The sequence below is a fragment of the Biomphalaria glabrata genome, chromosome 6 (genome assembly GCF_947242115.1).
Source record: "Biomphalaria glabrata chromosome 6, xgBioGlab47.1, whole genome shotgun sequence".
Classification (NCBI taxonomy): Eukaryota; Metazoa; Mollusca; class Gastropoda; family Planorbidae; genus Biomphalaria; species Biomphalaria glabrata.
The window spans coordinates 25,202,729-25,223,089 of NC_074716.1; the positions used below are offsets into that span (position 1 = coordinate 25,202,729).

Below are 20,361 nucleotides of genomic sequence, written 5' to 3' on the forward strand. Positions count from 1 at the left end.
ATGTAGCAAATGCCTCTAACCTTCAACTTCAGCAACTTCTGCAAAACAAAACCTCACCTCCAACATTCCTCCATAGAGCACACAACACAACTAACCTGACCTAACTTTCATCTCAAGAGACATTATCAACTTTTCTAAAATTACAGTTCTTGAAGACATAGATGGTGACCACAGGCCTATACTCCTCAATATAGGAACATCAGGTAGGTACCAACACAGCAAAACAACTAGATGGAACTATAAAAAAGCTAACTGGGCAGCTTTTTCACAAGAAACAGACACAAGACTATCAAGCATAATGAAGACAGATGTCAACACAACCTATCAACTGTAGTCTCTAACATAACACATCCCTCGAGGTCAAGTTAGGAAATACAAACCCTTTTGGACACCAGAATGAGATAAATTAGTAAAAGAAAGAAACATGGCCAGGAAGACTGTAGAAAAAAAACCTACTAAATAGAACAAGACAAAGTACAACAAATTGACAGGGCTTATTAGATACAAAACTTGCTAATTTAAATATAAACAAAAGCTAGAATTATATTTATGTATAGGTTAATTATATATAATATACAAGTGCAATTCCACTTGGGTGCCACTCCTTGGTGGGTGTCACCCGACGCGGCCAGTACCCCTTAGAGACACCAATGTCTTCTTCATTTTAATTTTTTTTTTCATTTCTACCCCTCCCCCATAAAAAATCATGGTTGCGTCCAGGTCTCAGTCGTACACGACGTTTTGGTGCAGCCATTTTGGCTCGAGAGATTCTGACCATATAATTTATAAAACTCAAAACTTTTATAACAAATAATGTGTTTTTTTTCCCACAATAGACATACTTATAGTATACATTCTCGCCCTTTCTGGCCCCTCTCCTTTATTGTCCACTCTGGATGGCTGCCTGGTCGTTTGGTATGTGCTCTTCTCGTTGGCCCTGGGTTCGAACCCTGCCAGCCGCAATCCCCCGCCATCTTGTGGGAGATTTGGACTAGGATGTAATAATATTCTTTTCTGAGGGAACATCCGAAACATGTAAAGCACAGAAACTATGAAAGATCAGATTCCTCATGAGACAATGATATTAACATGCCCCCCCCCCTTTCCAATACATAATAGGCGAGGTGTGCGTAGCGCACAGGATGGTGTTCATTGTTTTTTTTTTTAATTGGAGTTACTATAACTCAAATAAATCATTTTTACATCAATTTTCCAATAATTTTTTCATTTTGTTTTTGGACAATATTACAACACACACACACACACACATTATAATGTTAGTGACATAACAATGGTTACACAACAAGAATCCCAAGTCAAATGGACATGAAGCAAAATATAAAAATTCTTTTTTGGAAAGCAAAGCTTATATGAAGTGAAGGGAGAGCACCGTTCAATCGTGAACGTATCTCCTCTTTTTCTATATAAAAATGATTAATTACCGCTAATTGATTAAATAGTGTTTTTTTCTTTTATTGATTCCTGTGTTGTAATTGTATATAATCGTGTTTTGTCATCATCTCAAAAAAATATTTTTTCCAGAACTTTGATTTTTTTTTTTTTAATTAAAAATTTCCAGAAAATCAATTTGTCTTCAATTTTTTTTGGCGCCTCTCTGCGTGTGGCGCTCCTCTGTTCGGGGGCATTTACTCACTATGCTTATGGTGTAGATAAATTTAATAGATCAAATTCCTTCTAAAACACTCCTTCTTCCCTAGTGCTATTAGAGCATGGAATGGGTTGCCTGAGCTAGCCAGGAAAACCAGTGACTTGGCTGAATTTAAGTCATTGGTTAATATGCATGACTAAATGCATGACGCGTAGGACGTAATCATCTTTTTTGAAGAAACGTCTGTATTATATAAGATAAGATAAAACATTTTCATATTGTTTAATAAGAGATCCCCCCTCTCCCATTTTAAGAGATCGATTAGATAGATTCTATGACCCGTGGCCGTGGACTAGGAACCCCTGCTGGCATAAAGCACTGACCTATAGAATCTAGATCTAGAATATTTACAAGAGCTATTTATAGATCTATATGTCTATGACTAGAGCTCATAAGAAACAAAAATAGATTTTAGAGGAAACGAGAAGGTAAACACTGTAACTTCACTTTCCAGATGAATCGTAGAAAAAAGTGTAAGCTTATCTATTAATGATAATTTGTGTTCACACAGCTGCCTATTTAAAAATAAATTAAATAGATCTAGAAATTTGAATCTAGACTACTAAAATAGTAGACTAGTTAGTAGTAAAGTGTTAAAAGTCTAAAGGGTATTAGTATACGAGACTAGAAACGCTAAATCAGGTTTCTCTTATATTTTAAGAATATGCAGAAAAAAATGCAGATTACAAATATGTAATTTGATTTCCTCGGAGATAAATAGTTTTTAAAATATAAATTTTTAAGTTTTATTTCTTATTACCATATATTGTCATAGGAAATAGCCATTTTGGTTTTAAGGCTTAATACTAGACTATCTCCCTTGAATTACTTGCCAACATTTTTCTGTTGCTTTTTTGTCTTTCTTTCTAGCAGCTATTAGATCTAATATTAAAATTCATTTAAAATGATAGCATAAGAACAAAAAACTCTCTTTAAAAAAAGTTATTGAAAAAATGAAGAAACAACTTCATCAATTTATTATTAACATTTTTTTAGACCTTCATTTCAGTAAATACACTTAAAAATGCATAAGTTGACAGCATAAAAACAAAAATCTCTGAATTAGTCCCCTTTATAGGTTATCATCTGAGTCTTAGTGAACACAAACCTGAAAAATAGGACGAGAATATAGATACAATAAATAACTATACAATCTTCCATGTTCATAAGCTCTCCACTAGCTGTGGTTACCATGTTAGTATGAAAATCCTGAAAAGGCTTAAGCCGTCAGTTCGAATTCAGCTCGATCCCACTTTTTAAAATTTTTTATAAATGCTTTTTATTGTTAGTCTAGATCTATTACAAATTTAATTACATGACTGATCCAAACTAATTGATAAAGTACACTTAATAGAACCTTTGTTTTTTGTTTTTTAAGTATTTTATTTTGTTTGTTTTTTTCTTTTGATCTAGTATTAATGTTATAATACTTATGCACTAGACTTTTCATAGCTATCATTTATAATTTGTCTTTACTTGCACAGTACTTGAAAGATGAATTTTGCATCCAAATATATTTTGACAAACGATGAAGAGGAGTATGAAAGTGTTTCAGAGGAGGAGTTTGAGCAAGGAATGCATGTCAGGTAGGGAATTCACTGACATGTGGTTATATCAGATTTTACAAATTTGCAAAACTTCTAGCTTCTATGCTGCTGGTTTAGCTACTCCTCATAACATGATGTGATAGGATTTTCATTGTTAATAGAAAAAATTCTAAAGAATGGTATTTTTTTGTAATGTAAAATGTTTTGTTTTCAAGTCTGAAGATTAAGGAAGAGCACGCTATTTCACAGTGTTTCACATGACTACCCTGACTTGTAATCTATATATTTTCCTCATCCAACCCAGACAAAACATTGTCTTTTTGGGGTCAAAATAAGTTTACTTTTGCAGTCTTACTTATTTTGGTCTCAAATGTGTGTCTGAAATTTCTCCAGCTTTTTTTTGAGGGGGAAGCTATTTGCTGCCAGTTGTACTTGTTTCCAATGGGCACCTCAATATAACTGAGCCTTTCTTTCGTAAACTGTTAGGAAGTGGAAATTAGCCTAACAAAGTATTTCCACTCAAGGCAGACGCTTGCAGCTTGTCAAAGGTAACATAAAATGCTTTAGACATTTTGTTTGACTTGTCATGCTCAGCAATCTACTAAAGCTTTTAATCACAGCTGTGTATATAACCTTTAAAATCAATAACAATGTCATACCAGTGTTGTTTAAAGCTTTATATTAATAGGAAAAATTATGTATGCTACTTATAAACATTTTTAAGCTAGACGATATGGGCTAGACTGAGAATGGCTTTTGTCTTTTTTAAAGAATCTCTATCCCATATTAAGTTGGAAGTCAGAAATGAATGTTTCAGCTACTTTCAATATTTTGCTGTAACATTTTGTGTTGTCCCAACTGATACTTAGTTAGTTTTTTTAGCTGGAATTAAGTTCAATGAGGTCCTATGGTCAGCAGTATTTTATTTTGGGAAGCGTGGCTTTGCTACCTATGAAGGGGGCTTGAAGTTCTACACCTGACTCGAACAGAGTTGTGTTTACTGAGCGCTTAAAGGCAGCACGGAAAACCTTCTTCCAGATACCCCTACCCCCGACTGAAATTGGACCATGGCACTCTAGTATACTATAAGCATGAAAGTAGCGCTATATAAAAGCTGGCTTGGACATGTTCGCTGGATGGAGGACAAGCATATCCAGAGAGTCATCCTCTATGGACAACTCGCGACTGCCACAAGAAAAACTGGGCGCCCCCACCTCTGTTACATAGATGTAATAAAATGTGACCTCAAATCAGTGAACATCAATACTGACAATTGGGAAGACACAGCTCTAGACCGCACCAGATGGAGAGAGACAGTGTCCAAGAAACCTATGGACAGTGAAAGTACCTGGGTCTCAGCTCAGGAAGAAAAACGTACAATCTGAAAAACGGCCAACTCCTCTACCACCGAAGCCAAAGCCACCTTAACCTGCGCTATCTGTGGACGGGAGTGTCTCTCCAAAATAGGGCTCTACCGCCACATGAGGAAGTGTGCTCTGAGATGAACCATAATCGTTCTATGACTGAAGGAGGCCAATGATAAAAGCTAAAATTTAAAATTTATTATTAAAAAAAAAATAGATTTTAAAAAAATGAATGTCAATGCTTGTAGATTAATAGGCTATGGAAAGTAAAAGAAATAAATATATACTCTTAAATATAGAACTCTGCTAAAATGATGATAATAAAAGAACTGTCAGTCTTCTTCAGAGCCCTTAATTTACTTTTGAAGATTGTTGGTGCCTGTAATAAAATCGGCAATGTTGTCCCGCTGACTTGTCACGGCAGCAGGCAGAAACGCGTGTGGTCTCAGGATTTGAACAAGCTGGTCCTGATACGCAAGCGGGCCCGGAGGCTTGCTGAAAGGAAGGGTACTCCCAAAATCCTTCGGGAATACAACAGGCTCTGTTGAGCGACGAGTGAACTGGCCCAACGCGTCTGGTCGGACCATTGGAACACTGCCTGTGCCGGAATGGATCTTTTGGACTCCTTAAAAACCAGGTGTCTTCTTCTTCTTGAGGCCAAAGACACAGTGCGAACGGCTGCCCCTCTATCCACACCCAGAGGGTCGGTGTCAGCGGTTAACAAAATGGCCGACTTGCTAAATCGACACTTTGCTAAAATTAGCAAGTCCGAAAAGAAGACAGCCATATCCAAAGCCCTCAATAAGGAACGTAAAGGCTCGAGAGGGAGCCAGATGAGCCTGAAAGCCAAGCAACGTGCAACGCGCCCTTCTGTCGTGCTGAGCTTGACAGAGCGATTGCAAAGTGTAAGAACCGAAAGACTCCTGGGCCAGACAAAGTTACCCCTGACATGGTAAAACACCTCGGGGGCATTGCAAGAGGTAAACTCCTAGAGTTTATGAATCAAACCTGGGCAGAGTCCAGACTACCCAGGGCCTGCAAACATGCTATCATGACTAACGTGGAGTCCTGCAGACCCATTTCACTAACCTCAGTTAGATTGCAAATTGAGTACAGCTATACAGTTCTAGTAAAACAGCCCTCAAATCACTCGATCGAGTACATACCCTAAGGTTCATTTGTGGCACCTTTCGGACAAGCCCAACAAATGCTGCTGAAATCTTAACTAATGTGGCCCCATTAAATTTAAGGAGGGTGAGGGCGGTACTCACGGCTTATGAGTGTTATAAAAGGGGCAACTCTAAGCTACCTACCACTATTTTAGTAAGCCAGTGAGAGAGAGGAAATGCGTTCGTTCCTACATATTGCGGCCAATTTGTCAAAAACAGCTGGGCTCTCCACTGACAGAATTCCCATTAGAAGAATTAGTACTTGCCCTACATGGAGGAGAATGCCAGCCCCACAAATTAACCTGGCCCTTATAGGGCAGAGGGAGCCACCAAGAGGTGATTAAAACCTGCAACACTCCAAAATTTGGCATCAGCTACACTAAAGTCCTACCCATTAGATGCCATTTTCTGCTATACAGATGGGTCGGTATTGAGGGACCCCGATAGATCTCGGTATGGGGTCCTTATAATCTACCCAGACCGGACAGAACCAGATCGGCTCTGTGGCCCATGCGGCTTCGCTGCATGCTCCATGGACACTGAATTAACAGGGATAACTTGGGCATTCAAGGCTATTAGAGTCCGAATGACCCAACATGAAACTAGTGCAACTACTCTAGCGCTAGTCACCGACTCTCGCTCCAGTCTCCTAGCTATGGGTGGCGGCGGGGGAGGGTCGCCCATAATAGAAGAGGCAGTCAGCGCTGCAGATAACATCATCCGAGCCATTGGAGCTGGCGTGAGGGGCAATGAAATGGCAGATACCCTTGCACGAGAGGGAGCTTTGGCAGCCACACACCTCGAAGCATGAAGCACGTTTTTACAAGCAACGGCAGAAATCCGAGCACTCATTTATGAGACGTAGTTAAAGTCCTGGGAGAAATCCGACAGAACACATAGTGTCTGGCAGCATATGCATTATCCAGGTCGTGACCATCCGTGGTGGCGGTTAAGGAGGTCATAACAAGCAATCATTGCACAGTGTAGGATGTCCTGTTGGGGCATACTTTGCCCGGTTCCGCCCGAACTATGACTCCCGATGCCGTCACTGTCGAGAGAGCGTCGAAACAGTGTTGCATATCTTGTACGAGTGTCCCCAGCTCAGAGAGCTACGAGGCGGCCCAGTTTCTTGCCAGCACACTACAGGAGGATTGAGTCCTTCCTGCTCTGATTTTTCAATAGGAGTTCATCTCAGGTGCCTGCAAATGAATGGTACTGTGCAAACTTGCCTCTTTGTTTCCCTAAAACATATTGAATCTAAGAGTTCAAAAAATTATGATCTACAATTTTGTAAATTAAATAACAAGGACTTTAGATTCATATACAATAACTGCTTAGAATATTGTTAAGCTTGTAATTTAAATATATTGCACGCTAAACTGCACTGGTACCTTAATATTATGTTACTTCAGGAACATGCAACAGTGAAGATAGACAATGTTTTTTTTTTACTATTCTAAATAGATTTTTTTAAAACTCTGATTGCTTTCAAGTCTATTAATTGTATTGCTATGACTCTCTTTCTGGTTGTTTGCATAAAAATGGTCAATATGACACAACTAACTAAAGAACTTGACAAGTTGATCTCAAGTTATTATTTCTGAACTAAACTGTACCTGACCATCTTGACTCTGCCACTTTCTCTCTTAACATAGGGTCCCAAATGACCTTCTAATAAATGACAGAATGGCCAAGGACCTTGTTGCTAGTCTTTTCTAGATGATCACATAACCTAATCATATTGTTATCCAAACCCATGTCACCAGTTCAGTTATAAAATGTATTTTGTAGAATAATGTTTAATAATTTGTTGGTGTAATTTAATTGTAATCATTTGTTACATTATCTACATGTATGTTTTGATAACATTTTCTTCATTATTTGAACTAGTGATTCTGGATCTAGTTCTGAGGGAGATGAAATTCAGGCTTTGTCTACTTCTAATGCCAGACAATGTAAGTTTCTTTTTTTTAAACATTAAGCCATACCTAATTTCCTCATTTCTATAAGCTAAAAACCATGCACTTAATAAAATCATATAATTAGATCACATATATTGAATTAAGAGTTTTGTCAAATGTATTATTACTTTCATTGTTTTCAAATTTTAATAATTATTTTCCAAACATCCTAGATAATATAGCTTTCTTAATAACAACTGGATTGTTTGCTACACAGTTATGATGACCTCTGTTACATAACTTATTATCCTATTTTGTCATGCACATTGTTACTAGATTAATTAAATCTTTTTATTTAGTTATTTTAGTTCAAAACAAAGAATGTAATAAAAAGTTTCATTGCAACCCATAGAGGCTCAGTTTAAAGTTAATTACATATTATTACATTTTGTGGGTAAACATGCTATTCATTCTGGTACATTATATTGAAGTTTTACTGTAATTTTTCACAATCATTTAAAACTGTCATAATGTAAAGAATGATACATTTGTTATTCTGCTCATTTGTTGTTGCAGTGGATTCTGACTCCAAGAAAAAAAAACATAGGAGTCATCACTGGAAAAAAGAACTCTCTGCAGAAGGGAAGATAAAATGCTCTCCTTTAAAAGGTTTTTTTTTTCTTAGATATTTGGAAAATTTAAAGCTGGAATAGTTCCTTTTAATGATACAGATCATATTTTAACATTTTTAAAGGGGGGGGGGGGGAAGAATAACCTTGAAAGTCTGATGTCATGCTGATTTATTGTAGTAATTCTAGATTTATATCTTGTGACAAAAACCTTCTAGCCTAATGCAAGGGATCTGTTGGAAGAAATATTTTTTAATACAAATTAAATTTTAATAGGTACCGTAAGATGAATTGTAGAATAAATAGGCAGGCCTGTAACCTGGGGGGGGGGGGGGGGGGGACAAACAGACTCAAGTCTGGGGCTTCTACAGAAGGGGGGCTCTTTAGCATTTTCTGTAATGCATAGTGCCAACTTTGCTTTAATTGACATAAAAAAGAGTACCTGGCTGCAAATGGCTTCAGAGATTACTTACAAAGGCAACAGGATACACACTTGAGACCAAAAGAAAATCCACTGCCGAGGACAGATGTAGAGGGTGAAAAAAACACAAAAGCAAAGGGATACACACTTGAGACCAAAAGAAAACCCATTGTCGAGGACAGAGGTAGATGTCGGAATGAGAATCTAAATCAACCACGGGTGAACAATGGTTATGTTGGAGCTGAATGTGGTAAAATATATAGGTCACAGCTGGGGCTGCATAGCCATGTGAAATACTGCACTCCTTACTAATCTTCAGACTTAACTAGCCTTATTTATTTATGTATAAATATTATATATGTATTTGATGCTTTTAGGCTGGGGGGGGGGGGTGCAGAGGGTTCACACATACTGTACTCAATTGTCTGAGGCCCAAATATTTCTAGACTGAAATATGCATAAATAAATCTTCTATCATAGAACACAATGATAATAATAGAATTCATAAATGAACAGAACACTGAAATAAAACATGAATGAACAACTGACTTTTTACCCTTTTTTTTACTTTTTTAATCTAAATTTATCACTTGGAGAAGTTTGAATCATCTAGAAACATAAGTATTATTCAACATTTTAAAAAAAAGATCTTCCCTGAGCTATTTTAGCTTTCTTTATTAAAGATAGAAAAATCAAGAAATAGCTACAATACCTATATGAATGTTAAATACTATTCTTTAAATAAATGTTTATGTAAATTATGAATAGAAATATTATTCTTGTTCCTAAAATTAATATAAAAAAAAAACTAAGTTGACAACAAAAATAAGATGTACATAGTTACGTCTTGTTTTTGCAATACCAATTTGTATAATCCTCTAATGAATCCTAGACAAAAGTCCAATGAGGCCAGTGTCTTCCAAGCGCAGATTTCAAAGAGCGCACACCAATGTTGTGTCTGTCAACTTTAGCAGTCTTCAGGCCCCAGGAAATATGCACGCTGGAGAACCTGTCATTTGTAGCAAGTGTTCAGCTATATTGTCTCACATTAGTTGCATAGATAATGAGAAAAAGGTGAAAATTAAACAACTAAATTGTAAATTTTATATTTTCTTACTGATCATGAGAGATTGCTTAAATTCTTTATGTTTTGTTATAGTCTTAAGTCTTATCAGAATGCTTCTGATTACATTTCTACTGAACCATACAGGAGCAGGTTGAACTGATTATGTGTTGTAAAGAAAAATGATGTGAAAATAAGATCTGATTTAGTCATTGCTTGAATTGTAGCATAAAATATATTAACTAAAATATATTTTTAACTCTTTCTCTCCTAATTTATGATGCCAATGTTGATTTGACCTTATTAAACCAAATTGATTTTGGATTTATAAACTTTAATTTGTGTTGCTTTAAAAGAGCATGCAATCCCCTATAATTCGATACCAAATATAACATTTTCTGATAAACATACAAACAAGTTATTGAACTTTAATCATAACAGGGTAGTGAAATACAAATGAGCAAAATGAATAATTCTTTTGGAACGAGGAAAATAATTACTTAGAGAAAGAGTTAAAACTAAAGTTGTTTTTTTTTAAACTTTTTAACAAAATTTTTGAATGGATATTTTTGATCAAAAGTCCTGTATACTTTTCATCATCAGGAACTACTGCCAAGACACTGGAAAGTTGTATGACTGACTAATAATATGTTTTAAGAATTATTTTTCCAGATATTTTTGGCTTAGTATCATTCATTAGGTTACCATAGCTTTTGTTAAAATGTGTTCACTGGGTCTCAGAGAATCATATAATTGTAATTCTTTTCACAGTACTCTTTGGCTTTGATATTTTAATAAACATCACAGAAAAACGTAAAGCTATTGAGGAAACTCTTTTACAATTTCTAAATTATTTCTGACTAGGTTTGGAAATGTGAGTTTTGTGAAGAACTAATACCTTTGGATATTGAGCCTGAAGAAGTTCCTACCACAGAGGATGTAACTTATTTACTAGAGCCAGCCATGACAACAGCTGCAAGCACAATGTCAGGGCTTGACCAGTCACTGGTCATTTTCTGTGTTGATACTTCTGGCAGCATGTGTGTTACTACTGAGGTACCAGTAGATGGAGCATTCATTTTATAAAATTTATTACTACTGCTAAGTCAAGACATCAAAATATTAAATGTTTTGAAAAACATAGCTCTTAATTATGTTTACTTGTATTCTAGTTGAGGACATGGTGGCTGAGTGGTAAAGTGCTTGGCTTCCAAACTGAGGGGTCCCGAGTTTAAATCTGGTGATGACAGGAATTTAAAATTATTTTTTTTTAGGGCACCCCTGAGTCCACCCAACTCTAATGAGTACCTGACATTATTTGGGTAAAAATAAAGGTGATTTGTCATGGTGGGGTGTCATGACATATTAACTGTGGCCACATCATCTGCCCTATAAATCACAAGGTTTGAAAGGGGAACTACAAGTACTACTCTAGTTTAATTTATATTCTTACCCTGAAAGTAATTTATTTGTGAAATTTTAGGCAATATAAACATTTTTAAACCGAAGATGCATGAATGATAAAACTGTTTAGATTTCAGGCTCAATAAAGCTGCGAGGCACCAGCCAGCTCAAAAGATTGCATAGTTTCATAGAAGCTGATGAGATAGACCAGCGCCTTCCCTCACAGCTTGGTCATTCTGTGACCTACATCTCGAGATTGCAAGCCATGCAGGCTGCTGTTGACCACCAGCTAGGTGAAATGGCAAAGAATCATCCCAATAGACGGGTGGCTTTAATTACATTTAACAATGAAGTGAGTTTTTTTAAAAAGAAGGATTTCAATAACACATTTTTGTTTCACAGTAAAACAGATTAAAATCCTGGTTACATTTTTATATAATAATTTGAAACCTTTCACTTCATAGGTCACTATAGTTGGAGATGGCACTCAAAGGGAGGTAATCATCTCTGGAGACAAACTGACTAATGAAGACATGTTGATAAAAATTGGTACTGAGTTATCTCTTCCTCAAGCTATCAAAAGCAGCAGACATATTCTTGGAGAAAAAGTGTACAAGTAATAAAATGGACTATCCATTTCTTTAACACTGACTAGTGTCTGCTTATTTTACATCCCAAGTGATTTATTGAAATTGCATTTAAACCCCTTCTAATAGACCTTAATTGATTTTATTTACAATCATCCACTTTTAAAATAATGTAATTACAATTAATTATAGGGAAAATTTGTTTTAACCTAAAACATTCTCCCACTGGATTACATACAAGGTTTCTAAAGATTAAAAAAAAATATTCTTGTGTCTGTGTAATGAAGAAGAGATAAATTAGAGGGAATAATAAGAAATAAAATGCTTTCAAAATGCATCTTTAAGATAAATGAGAATATTTATCTCAGTTCCCTTTACCAGTATTTTGTCTGCATTTAGAGATGAGGCACTTTTAATGTATTTGGAACATTTTGATATATACATGTTGATGCTACCTGTGTCCTTTGTATGCAGACTATGCACAATTTTAAAATAGATCTTTATAATTCATAGTTAAAAATTAAACTTAATGTGATTTCAATGCTTCTTGAAACAGTCTGACTGAATATATTATTTTGAGGAAGCACTTCTTTGTAGCATGTTTTTAACATTGGGGTTTCATTTCTAAATGAGGTTTGACTAAATGTAGCAAGAACTTAGTGATGAAAAAAAAAAAAGATCTGAAAATACACCAAAAATACATTTGATGACACTAGTCAATCTTTTTATATATTTAAACATTTACAATGTATTAAAAATTCAGCTTTGAGATCAATGCTAGAAATGATTTTCAATGTTACAGTCTTGAAGAAGGTGGTGCTACTGCCTTGGGCCCTGCACTGATTATTGCAACCAATTTAGCTGCTCATCATCCTGGTTCAAAGGTTATTCTTTGCACTGATGGCAAAGCTAATGTTGGGCTGGGGAAACTAGAGGAGGAGAATACAGATGAACAAACGGCTTTTGATTTCTACACTAAAGCTGCCGAACATGCTTCAGCAAAAGGGTAAGTCCTAATATCTTATTTTAATAAAAATTATTAATTCATATTATTTAGTGAATTATGTACCAATACTTTATTATGTAACATGTTTTTTTGTTGTTGTTTTTTTTTTTGGTTTGATCTTAATAAAAATTACAAGCCATTTTTTTTTGTTGAAATTTTTAGTAAGCACATGGTTGAATGATCATATATATATATATTTTGTTTTTAATGATCAGTGTTACAATCTCAGTGATTACTATTCAAGGAACAGACTGCAAGCTGGTGCAGCTAGGTACATTGGCTGACAAAACTGGTGGCCAGGTAAGCTTTGAATGATTTGTTATTTACATTAACAGAGATTTTGATTACATACAATTTCTTATGATCCTTTTGCATTTAATTTATATTATGCTAACTGAAACTGATCTCTTTTGTTGGTGTCAAAAAAAAGTCTAAATTATGCTGGTGGAGGAAAAGAACCATGTATTTTGTTGGGAACATACTGGCAGAAATTTAACCTTTTTATACTGACATCAGCCAAAAAGTTTTGTTTCTTTTTTTCTATTCAATTTTCTTTTTTAACTTAAGAGGTAACTTGAAATATAATAATTAACAAGGAAAAAACAAGATAAGAGAACAGAAAAATGGGAACAAAAAATTAACAAACAGTGAACAACCAGCTTATGAAAAAAATAAACTAATGCTGTACAAAATAGGATGGACATTAAAAAAAAACAGAATTGTTTTAACACAACAATGATTAGGCAGAATAGTGATTATACAAAATATTGGATAAGAAAAAAAGATGTACTCTTGAACTAATTAGTTATTAATTTATTTGACCATGACTAGGTAAATATTGTGGATCCTCTGAAGCTTACTGAAGAATTTGGTAACATTCTTGCTGACCCAATCATTGCCACCCGAGTCAAAGCCAAATTCATTCTACACAATGATCTGTGAGTGAGACGTTTATGTTTTCTAAACCTGGCATTAGCATTCAAATTACATTTAACCAATTCAGTGTTTTCATTATTCATTTCATTGATATTGATTCTGCCCGGTAAGGTACGTGGTAGATGAAAATGACCCCAACAGCCAGCTTAACAGAAGTGAATACAACGCTGGCAATGTCAGGTGTAGTTCAACAATAACTTTTGAATTTGCCAAAAGAAGTAAGAAAAAAAGTAAGTTTGTAATGAAGCTAAATAATTTTTTAAGGGCATATTTTTGTTGATTTAATTTTTAAAATGTTTACATTATTAAAATTATTAGCTTCTAACAATAGCACATATTTAGATTTATTTCTATGAATGTTGTCACAAGGGAAAAAAAATATTTTTAAGATGCATAAGTTAGATGTTATAAAAAAATTTTGTGATTAACACACTTTCAATCTCTAAATAAACATTTTTGTTCTTCAAATTATTACACAAAAAAAACACACTTTTTAACTTTTCTTATGTGCATTTTTCATTTTTAAATTTATTATATTTAGAATAATTTATCTTGTACTATTAAAAAATTTAATCCATTTTTTAGAAGTGACAAAGGTCTCAGAAGAAAATTTAACAGAAAAAAATGAGACTGCTGAAAATGAAACGGTTAGTTGGTCTTCTCTGATAGTTGTTTTTTTACCATTCTTTATTGAGAAGTATTTCTATTTTGGTAAATGAAGAAGAAAATCTTTAATGTTTTTGAAGATGAAATTCAGAATTTTATGGTTTAAAGAATTAAATATGTGATCGTTTTTTTTTACTTTTTTCTGTTTTTATTTAATATGTTAAAAAAAAATAAGATTAAAATTGTTTTTAAAAAACAGCTATTGACTTCAGGAAACAGGAAATAATTTTTTTTTTTCACTCATTGACAGGCCTCTGAGCAAGTAAGCAATGAAACCACAACTTCTAAAAGTAATGAGAGCAGTTTAACCAATCATGATTTACCATTTCAACTTCAAATAGAATATGTTGATATTGAGGGGAATAAAGCATTAAGAGTACTGACCCGCAAAATGCCATCAACAACAGACAGGAAAATCACTGAAGACAGTAAATTTCATTTTAAAAAATTAATTACATTGAGAAATATGTAAAGAATATAGATATTTTATTGGTTATTTTTTCTGGTTCTTTAGATGCTAATTTGGAAGTGTTAGGAACCCATGTGGCCAAGAAATCTGCAGATTTAGCCCTGAAAGGACACTTTTCTAAATCTAGAGGTCTGGCATTGATGAATCAGAGACTTGCCTGGCGAAGCAGGTAAATCATCTACTTAAGAAGTAAAAAATGATTTTAGTTAATGAAAAAATAAGTAAAATTACTGATATATTTGTGAATTATACTTGATGTTAATGTTGATTCACAATTTCTATGTTATGTTGTGTCTGCACCAGTCATAGCGAGAGTTCCTCCACATTGGATCGTGCCAAGTATAAAACTATCTACAGCAGAATACAGAGCATGGAGAATTTTGTGCAAAGAAAACAAATGGTAATATTTGTACTTATAACTTTTCAATGTAGTTTGTACATTCTTAGTGAGTTGAGAAAACAGCTATTGTCAACTCAGGGTTTATAGTTATTATGGGCATTTTGAAAACCTTGAAATAAATACAAAAAATTCAGGCTGTAGAAAACACTAATGGAATCAATCTATAGAAAACCTAATTGAGCAATAATTTAACATCTCAATGCATGGCAGTTGATTGTTGTATCAAAGTCAATTGCCCATTTGTTTTAAAATAAGTTTTACATGTGAAAGTTGAATGCTTCATATTAAAATTATTTTGTACTACCAACAGAAGAGTTTGGAAGTGTAAGGAGCCTATTTGGCCAAGAAAAACATGTTATCTACACTTTCTTGAATGTGTACACTGGATACGCCAATTGTCTAGAGTTTTCTCTGCCATGTATGAAAAATCTCAAAGAATTTAGTTAAATTTAGTCTTAGTTATTTATTTAAAAACTAATAGGCCTGTATGCTGGGAAAATTTATCTATAAATCTAGGCTTGAGCTTACATAATCTGAGTATAACAATAAGTTCTCTGATATTAGAAATCTGTAACTAACATAGATGATTTTATTTTGTTTCCTTGAATTTGAGACCAAGACAGGGACAGACCACAGCTACTAAGCTATATCTATATATATATATTCTTTATTTAGAGTTAGTCAAGTCTAGACTTCTTTTTCTTTTCATTGATACAATTTTAACTATTTTTATAATTAATATACAAATTTTGTGCAAAATAGACATTGCATATTTTTAAGTTGTAAATTTTGTACTAACAGAATCCTCAATGTGAAAGATTCACAAAGTTGTACTTTTTAATTAAATCATTTTTTCTTCCTTAATTTAGTTTCTTTTTGTTTTAATGAGCTAGAAATAAAAAATGTACAAGAAATCTATACCTATGATTATGTTTCCTTATATCAACATCAGTGTTTCCTTATAGCAACATCAGTGTTTGTGATCATTTGTTTCCTTATCTCTCTCCAGCAAGAAATCAGTGCTTTTGGTCGTACAAGAAGTGATAGTGAACCCAGCGATGAGGAAACATCTCCAACACACCTTGCCTTACCATCATCATCATCAACTTCACCATCACAAAAGAAACAGAAAAGAAGTGTGAAGAAAAAGGTACAAGCTTTTTTTTTTTAATAAACTATTGTTGTCTTTTTGCTTTAGAGTTTAGACTTTTCTAAAACGTTTTTTATTTATTTTTTTACTACAAAAAATTATAACATGATTGTTGGAGCCATGAAGCTTTTTATTATGTAACTTACTTTGACTTCATATCAAACATCTGAAATGATAAGTATGTGACCAGCCAGCCAGTCATCTCTTATTTAACTTTTAAAGTTTTGTTTGACCAATCTCTTTAGGCCTATCAATAATATTATATTTTATCTATTTTACAGTGCATTTATAGGGATGGTTTCTATTGTAGGCTGTGCTTCTTCATCAAGCAGTATAGATTTAAATAAATGTGTAGCCAGCAAATTAAAAGAAAAGTATTTAGTGATTAACTTGACTGAGTGACTGCTTTTAATTTCCCATTCCAGCTTTAAATATTTGTTGTAAAAATGTTTTACATGTTTTGGATGTTTCTTCATAGTTGAAGCTAATAATTTACCTCTTAGTCCGAACGTTCCGCAGGACGACCGTGGTTGACAGCAGGCAGGGTCTGAACCCAGGACTATCGACAAGTCTGAAAGACAGTCCAGTGTGCATACTGCTCAACCAGACAGCAGTGTATCCAATTGGAGCACTGCATTTTGAACATTAGAAATCAGATGAACATTGTTCTCAATATTTCATTTGCTTTCAGCTACTTGAACGCTGCTTACAAATGGATGATGGGATGGCAAATATGATGTACCGATTACGGAGTGTGGATGCTAGTGAGTTGAGTGCTCCTATTCCTGACAGATCATCTTCCAAGTCTTCAAAAAGTCTAGATGAAAACAGCAAAAGAAAATAAAAGTTTAAAATATTTGCTTTTGTATTCAAATCTTGATCTTCCTGTCAGGATAAAATATTTGCTTTTCTATTCAAATCTCGATCTTCCTGTCAGGATATCTAAATATAGAAAAATGTATCATATTGGCAAAATTATAAGATTTTCTTACTAGTATTTTTTTTTTATTTTAAAAATATATTTCTTAAAAAAAATTGTTAAAAAAAAGCATGTAAATAAAATGTTTATATTTTGACCTATTTTTATTGACAATTGTTTCTAGTTAAATTTTGTTTGAAAACTAATTATATCATGTACTTTGGTCATTACTCTTTTTTCTCTCTGAATTCTCATTGTTGATTTCAAAATGGCAGTTAGCAAACATATTAACAAAACAATGTTGATGTATTTAAGCATTTATTTTCTTTTTTCTTAGAGCTATAATTAGTTTCCAGGTTTAAAACATTCTGTTCTTACAGTTGTCAAGCATGTATAACAAATTCGATTTTTAATTTTTTTCTATTGTAGTAAAAATATAATGGTAACTGGTATTTAAAAGTTTTACTTTCAACTAAATTATCATTTTAAAAAATATATTAGCTCATGGACATTTACAGTACCCTATCAAAATTAACCCTTAACTTTATACTAAATGAATAGACATAAATCTGTGGCTTGTGATTCTTTTGGTAGTGCAGAGTAAAAACAATATATTTTTACTTAGTTCAAAATATTGTCGTTAAGCATTGGCCAAAGAAATAGAAGACCTTAATATCATCTGCACTACAGAACACAAGGTCTGAAAGGGGAACTTTTATTAATTTCACCAAGCAATCTGACTGGGCCTAACTACAGATGTGTTTGTTTGCATTTCCACTTATTTTTTTAATGAACTTGCATAGTGCGCTTACCTTCTAGGCAAAACAAGTCAGTGCTTTAACTTCTTACATGCATTTTATGTAAATTTTGCATTCAATGTGTTGCTCAGTTAGCTGAAAAATTTATATTTCCTTTGTGTACAGAGTTGGTGGTGCCACTCAAATTTCATTTGATAATATTTTATGATTCACAACTTTGCTGCTTGAAGACATTTTTAATGGTCAATTTTCTATCGTCTTTATTTCTCAGATGTGAACTACATCATCATTGAGCCTTGAAAACAATTTTCATAAGAAACTTTCATTTTTTTCCCATGTGATTCTGATTACATTCTATACACTCAAAACAAATGTTCAAATTGTGATTGTAATTGTGATACTTGGCACATAATTTTTTTTTATATTTCTTTTATTTGTACATACAACCCTACGAATCTGCTGCAAGCATTTGATAAATTGTATACTCTTATTTATAAAAGCATTTTTTTGTCATAAGCTAAACATTTTCATTAATAAATTATTTATGAAATTGAATTTTCATCTTTTAGTTTTATTTTCTGTTGTTCCCATTTAAATTTTTTGTCAATGTTGAACACAAAGGTGCATTTTAAACTTTTAACTAGACGATTCCCATGCTCCACTACATTGAAATAGTCGGTTAATGTTTTGTATCTTTGATGAAACCCTCCTTTGCTGGAATGTCCTGCTTTATAACGCCACCCCCACCTTTAGCCAGTGTATGATTTGAGATAAAATGTTCTACCTGTGGAGCAGTCCAGTTAAAACTAACCCTTTCCACAATTTAGTTGTCATTACCTACATTTGCACTATCTGTTAAATCAAAAGTTGTAGCTGAGACCAATGGTTCTCTGTTTTTTATACAATGGAAAGAGCCACATCATAATAAACCCCATGCCAACTTTTTGCCAGAACCTTTTTTTTTTGTATCCTTCAATGGAAGGTCCCTATAATTAAGCCTCCCATCTGACCATACTTTGGCTCATGAATTCATGAATATTTTTTGGAAAAGTAATGCTTGGCTCCTCCCAAGACATTTCTGAAGGATGCCTCTCTCCATATTTTAGCCCCTCCCCTTTTGCAGATACATTTGTCTTTGACCAGTTATTTATAATCAATAAGCATAACATATATCTACTTTGTCTCTTTTAACATCATACGCCGCTATTTTGCAGGGCTGGCCTTAGGTGACCGCAGTGGGCTCCGCACTTATGCGACTGCAGTGGGCCCCGCACTTTCCGAGGACCTGCGCTAATTCTAGGTGTATAAATTATTAAATTAAACCATTGTATAACTTATAACAGATTTCCCGCGACCTATTGTCGATTTACTAGGAGCTCCTGAAATTGCAAAATATACGAAAAAGTCCTGGAAATATCCAGAAATTATTAAAATCTTTTGAAAACTCATACAAATCTCCTGAAAAATAGACAAAAATTGTCATTTTAGGGTGTTATTCAATATGGAAAATGCCAATCTTACGCGCGATTAAAAAAAAAAACGGCATTATCCCGTAATTTTGGAATCTGGTGAAAGAAGCTTCTCGCACCTCAAACTAATGAAGAATTACTTTAGTTCAACAATTCTCATAGATAGCTTGAAACATTTGGTAATTTTTTATATTGAGCGTGATCTATGTAGGATATAGAATTTTTATGATATACTGTATGACTTCCCTACACGCAAGGATCGTAAAGTAATTCTGTGTGTAGTAAAGGATGAATAAAATGCAAAGACGAATGTATTTTCTAATATAAACTCTTAATTTTCACTTATAATCCGTATCCCCTACCCAAACTGGGCCCGGCGAATTTCGTTTTCCCATAGGGCCCCACAATGTTTATGTCCGGCCCTGCTTTTTAGTGACGGGTGAATACAGAGTTGATTACTTGTTATATATATAAATATAGACAACCGACAGCGTAAGATACTGCAACCTATCCGACCGCAGTGGGCCCCACACTTTCATAGGACCCGCGCTAATTCTAGGTGTAAACATTTTTGTAAAATGTTTTACATAATTCGGATGTTCCTTCAGAGTTGACTTCCTAGTCCAAACCTCCCGCAGGACGACGGGGGATGGGAGCGGGCAGGGTTTGAACCCTCGACCGTCGATATATCCGAACGACAGTCCAGCGTGCAAACCGCACGACCAGGCAGCCATCCAGGTGTAAAATATTATATTAAACCATTTTATAACTTATAACAGATTTCCTGCGGCCACCTGATTTACCAGGAGCTCGTGGAAATCTCCTGAAATTGCA

The 20,361-nt window shown here is 34.1% G+C and overlaps 1 protein-coding gene across 2 annotated transcripts; it reads left to right on the plus strand.

The window, feature by feature from the left end:
• Window positions 1-2,013: 2,013 nt before the first annotated feature.
• On the plus strand, window positions 2,014-18,613 carry LOC106050942 (circularly permutated Ras protein 1-like). 2 transcript variants are annotated; one of them, XM_013206031.2, is made up of 18 exons: window positions 2,014-2,142; window positions 3,154-3,255; window positions 7,640-7,704; window positions 8,227-8,319; window positions 9,593-9,774; window positions 10,628-10,819; window positions 11,298-11,519; window positions 11,632-11,783; window positions 12,557-12,760; window positions 12,976-13,060; window positions 13,592-13,698; window positions 13,808-13,926; window positions 14,282-14,343; window positions 14,613-14,790; window positions 14,877-15,000; window positions 15,135-15,231; window positions 16,241-16,381; window positions 17,073-18,613. In XM_013206031.2, the coding sequence occupies exons 2-18, from the start codon at window positions 3,164-3,166 to the stop codon at window positions 17,223-17,225; spliced, it is 2,268 nt and encodes a 755-aa protein (XP_013061485.2). In that variant the 5' UTR covers window positions 2,014-2,142; window positions 3,154-3,163; the 3' UTR covers window positions 17,226-18,613. The 2 variants fall into 2 exon arrangements, with proteins under 2 accessions (XP_013061485.2, XP_055888948.1); XM_056032973.1 differs by having other exon boundaries at window positions 2,079-2,097.
• The last annotated feature ends 1,748 nt before the right edge of the window (window positions 18,614-20,361 follow it).

What these genes read in the sequence shown, in the direction of transcription:
- LOC106050942 (XM_013206031.2), top strand. Translation starts at nt 3,164, where the DNA reads ATGAATTTTGCATCCAAATATATTTTGACAAACGATGAAGAGGAGTAT. An exon ending in GCATAGATAATGAGAAAAAG is followed by an intron (nt 9,775 to 10,627) that starts GTGAAAATTAAA and finishes ATTTCTGACTAG; the next exon opens with GTTTGGAAATGTGAGTTTTG. An exon ending in TTCATTCTACACAATGATCT is followed by an intron (nt 13,699 to 13,807) that starts GTGAGTGAGACG and finishes CTGCCCGGTAAG; the next exon opens with GTACGTGGTAGATGAAAATG.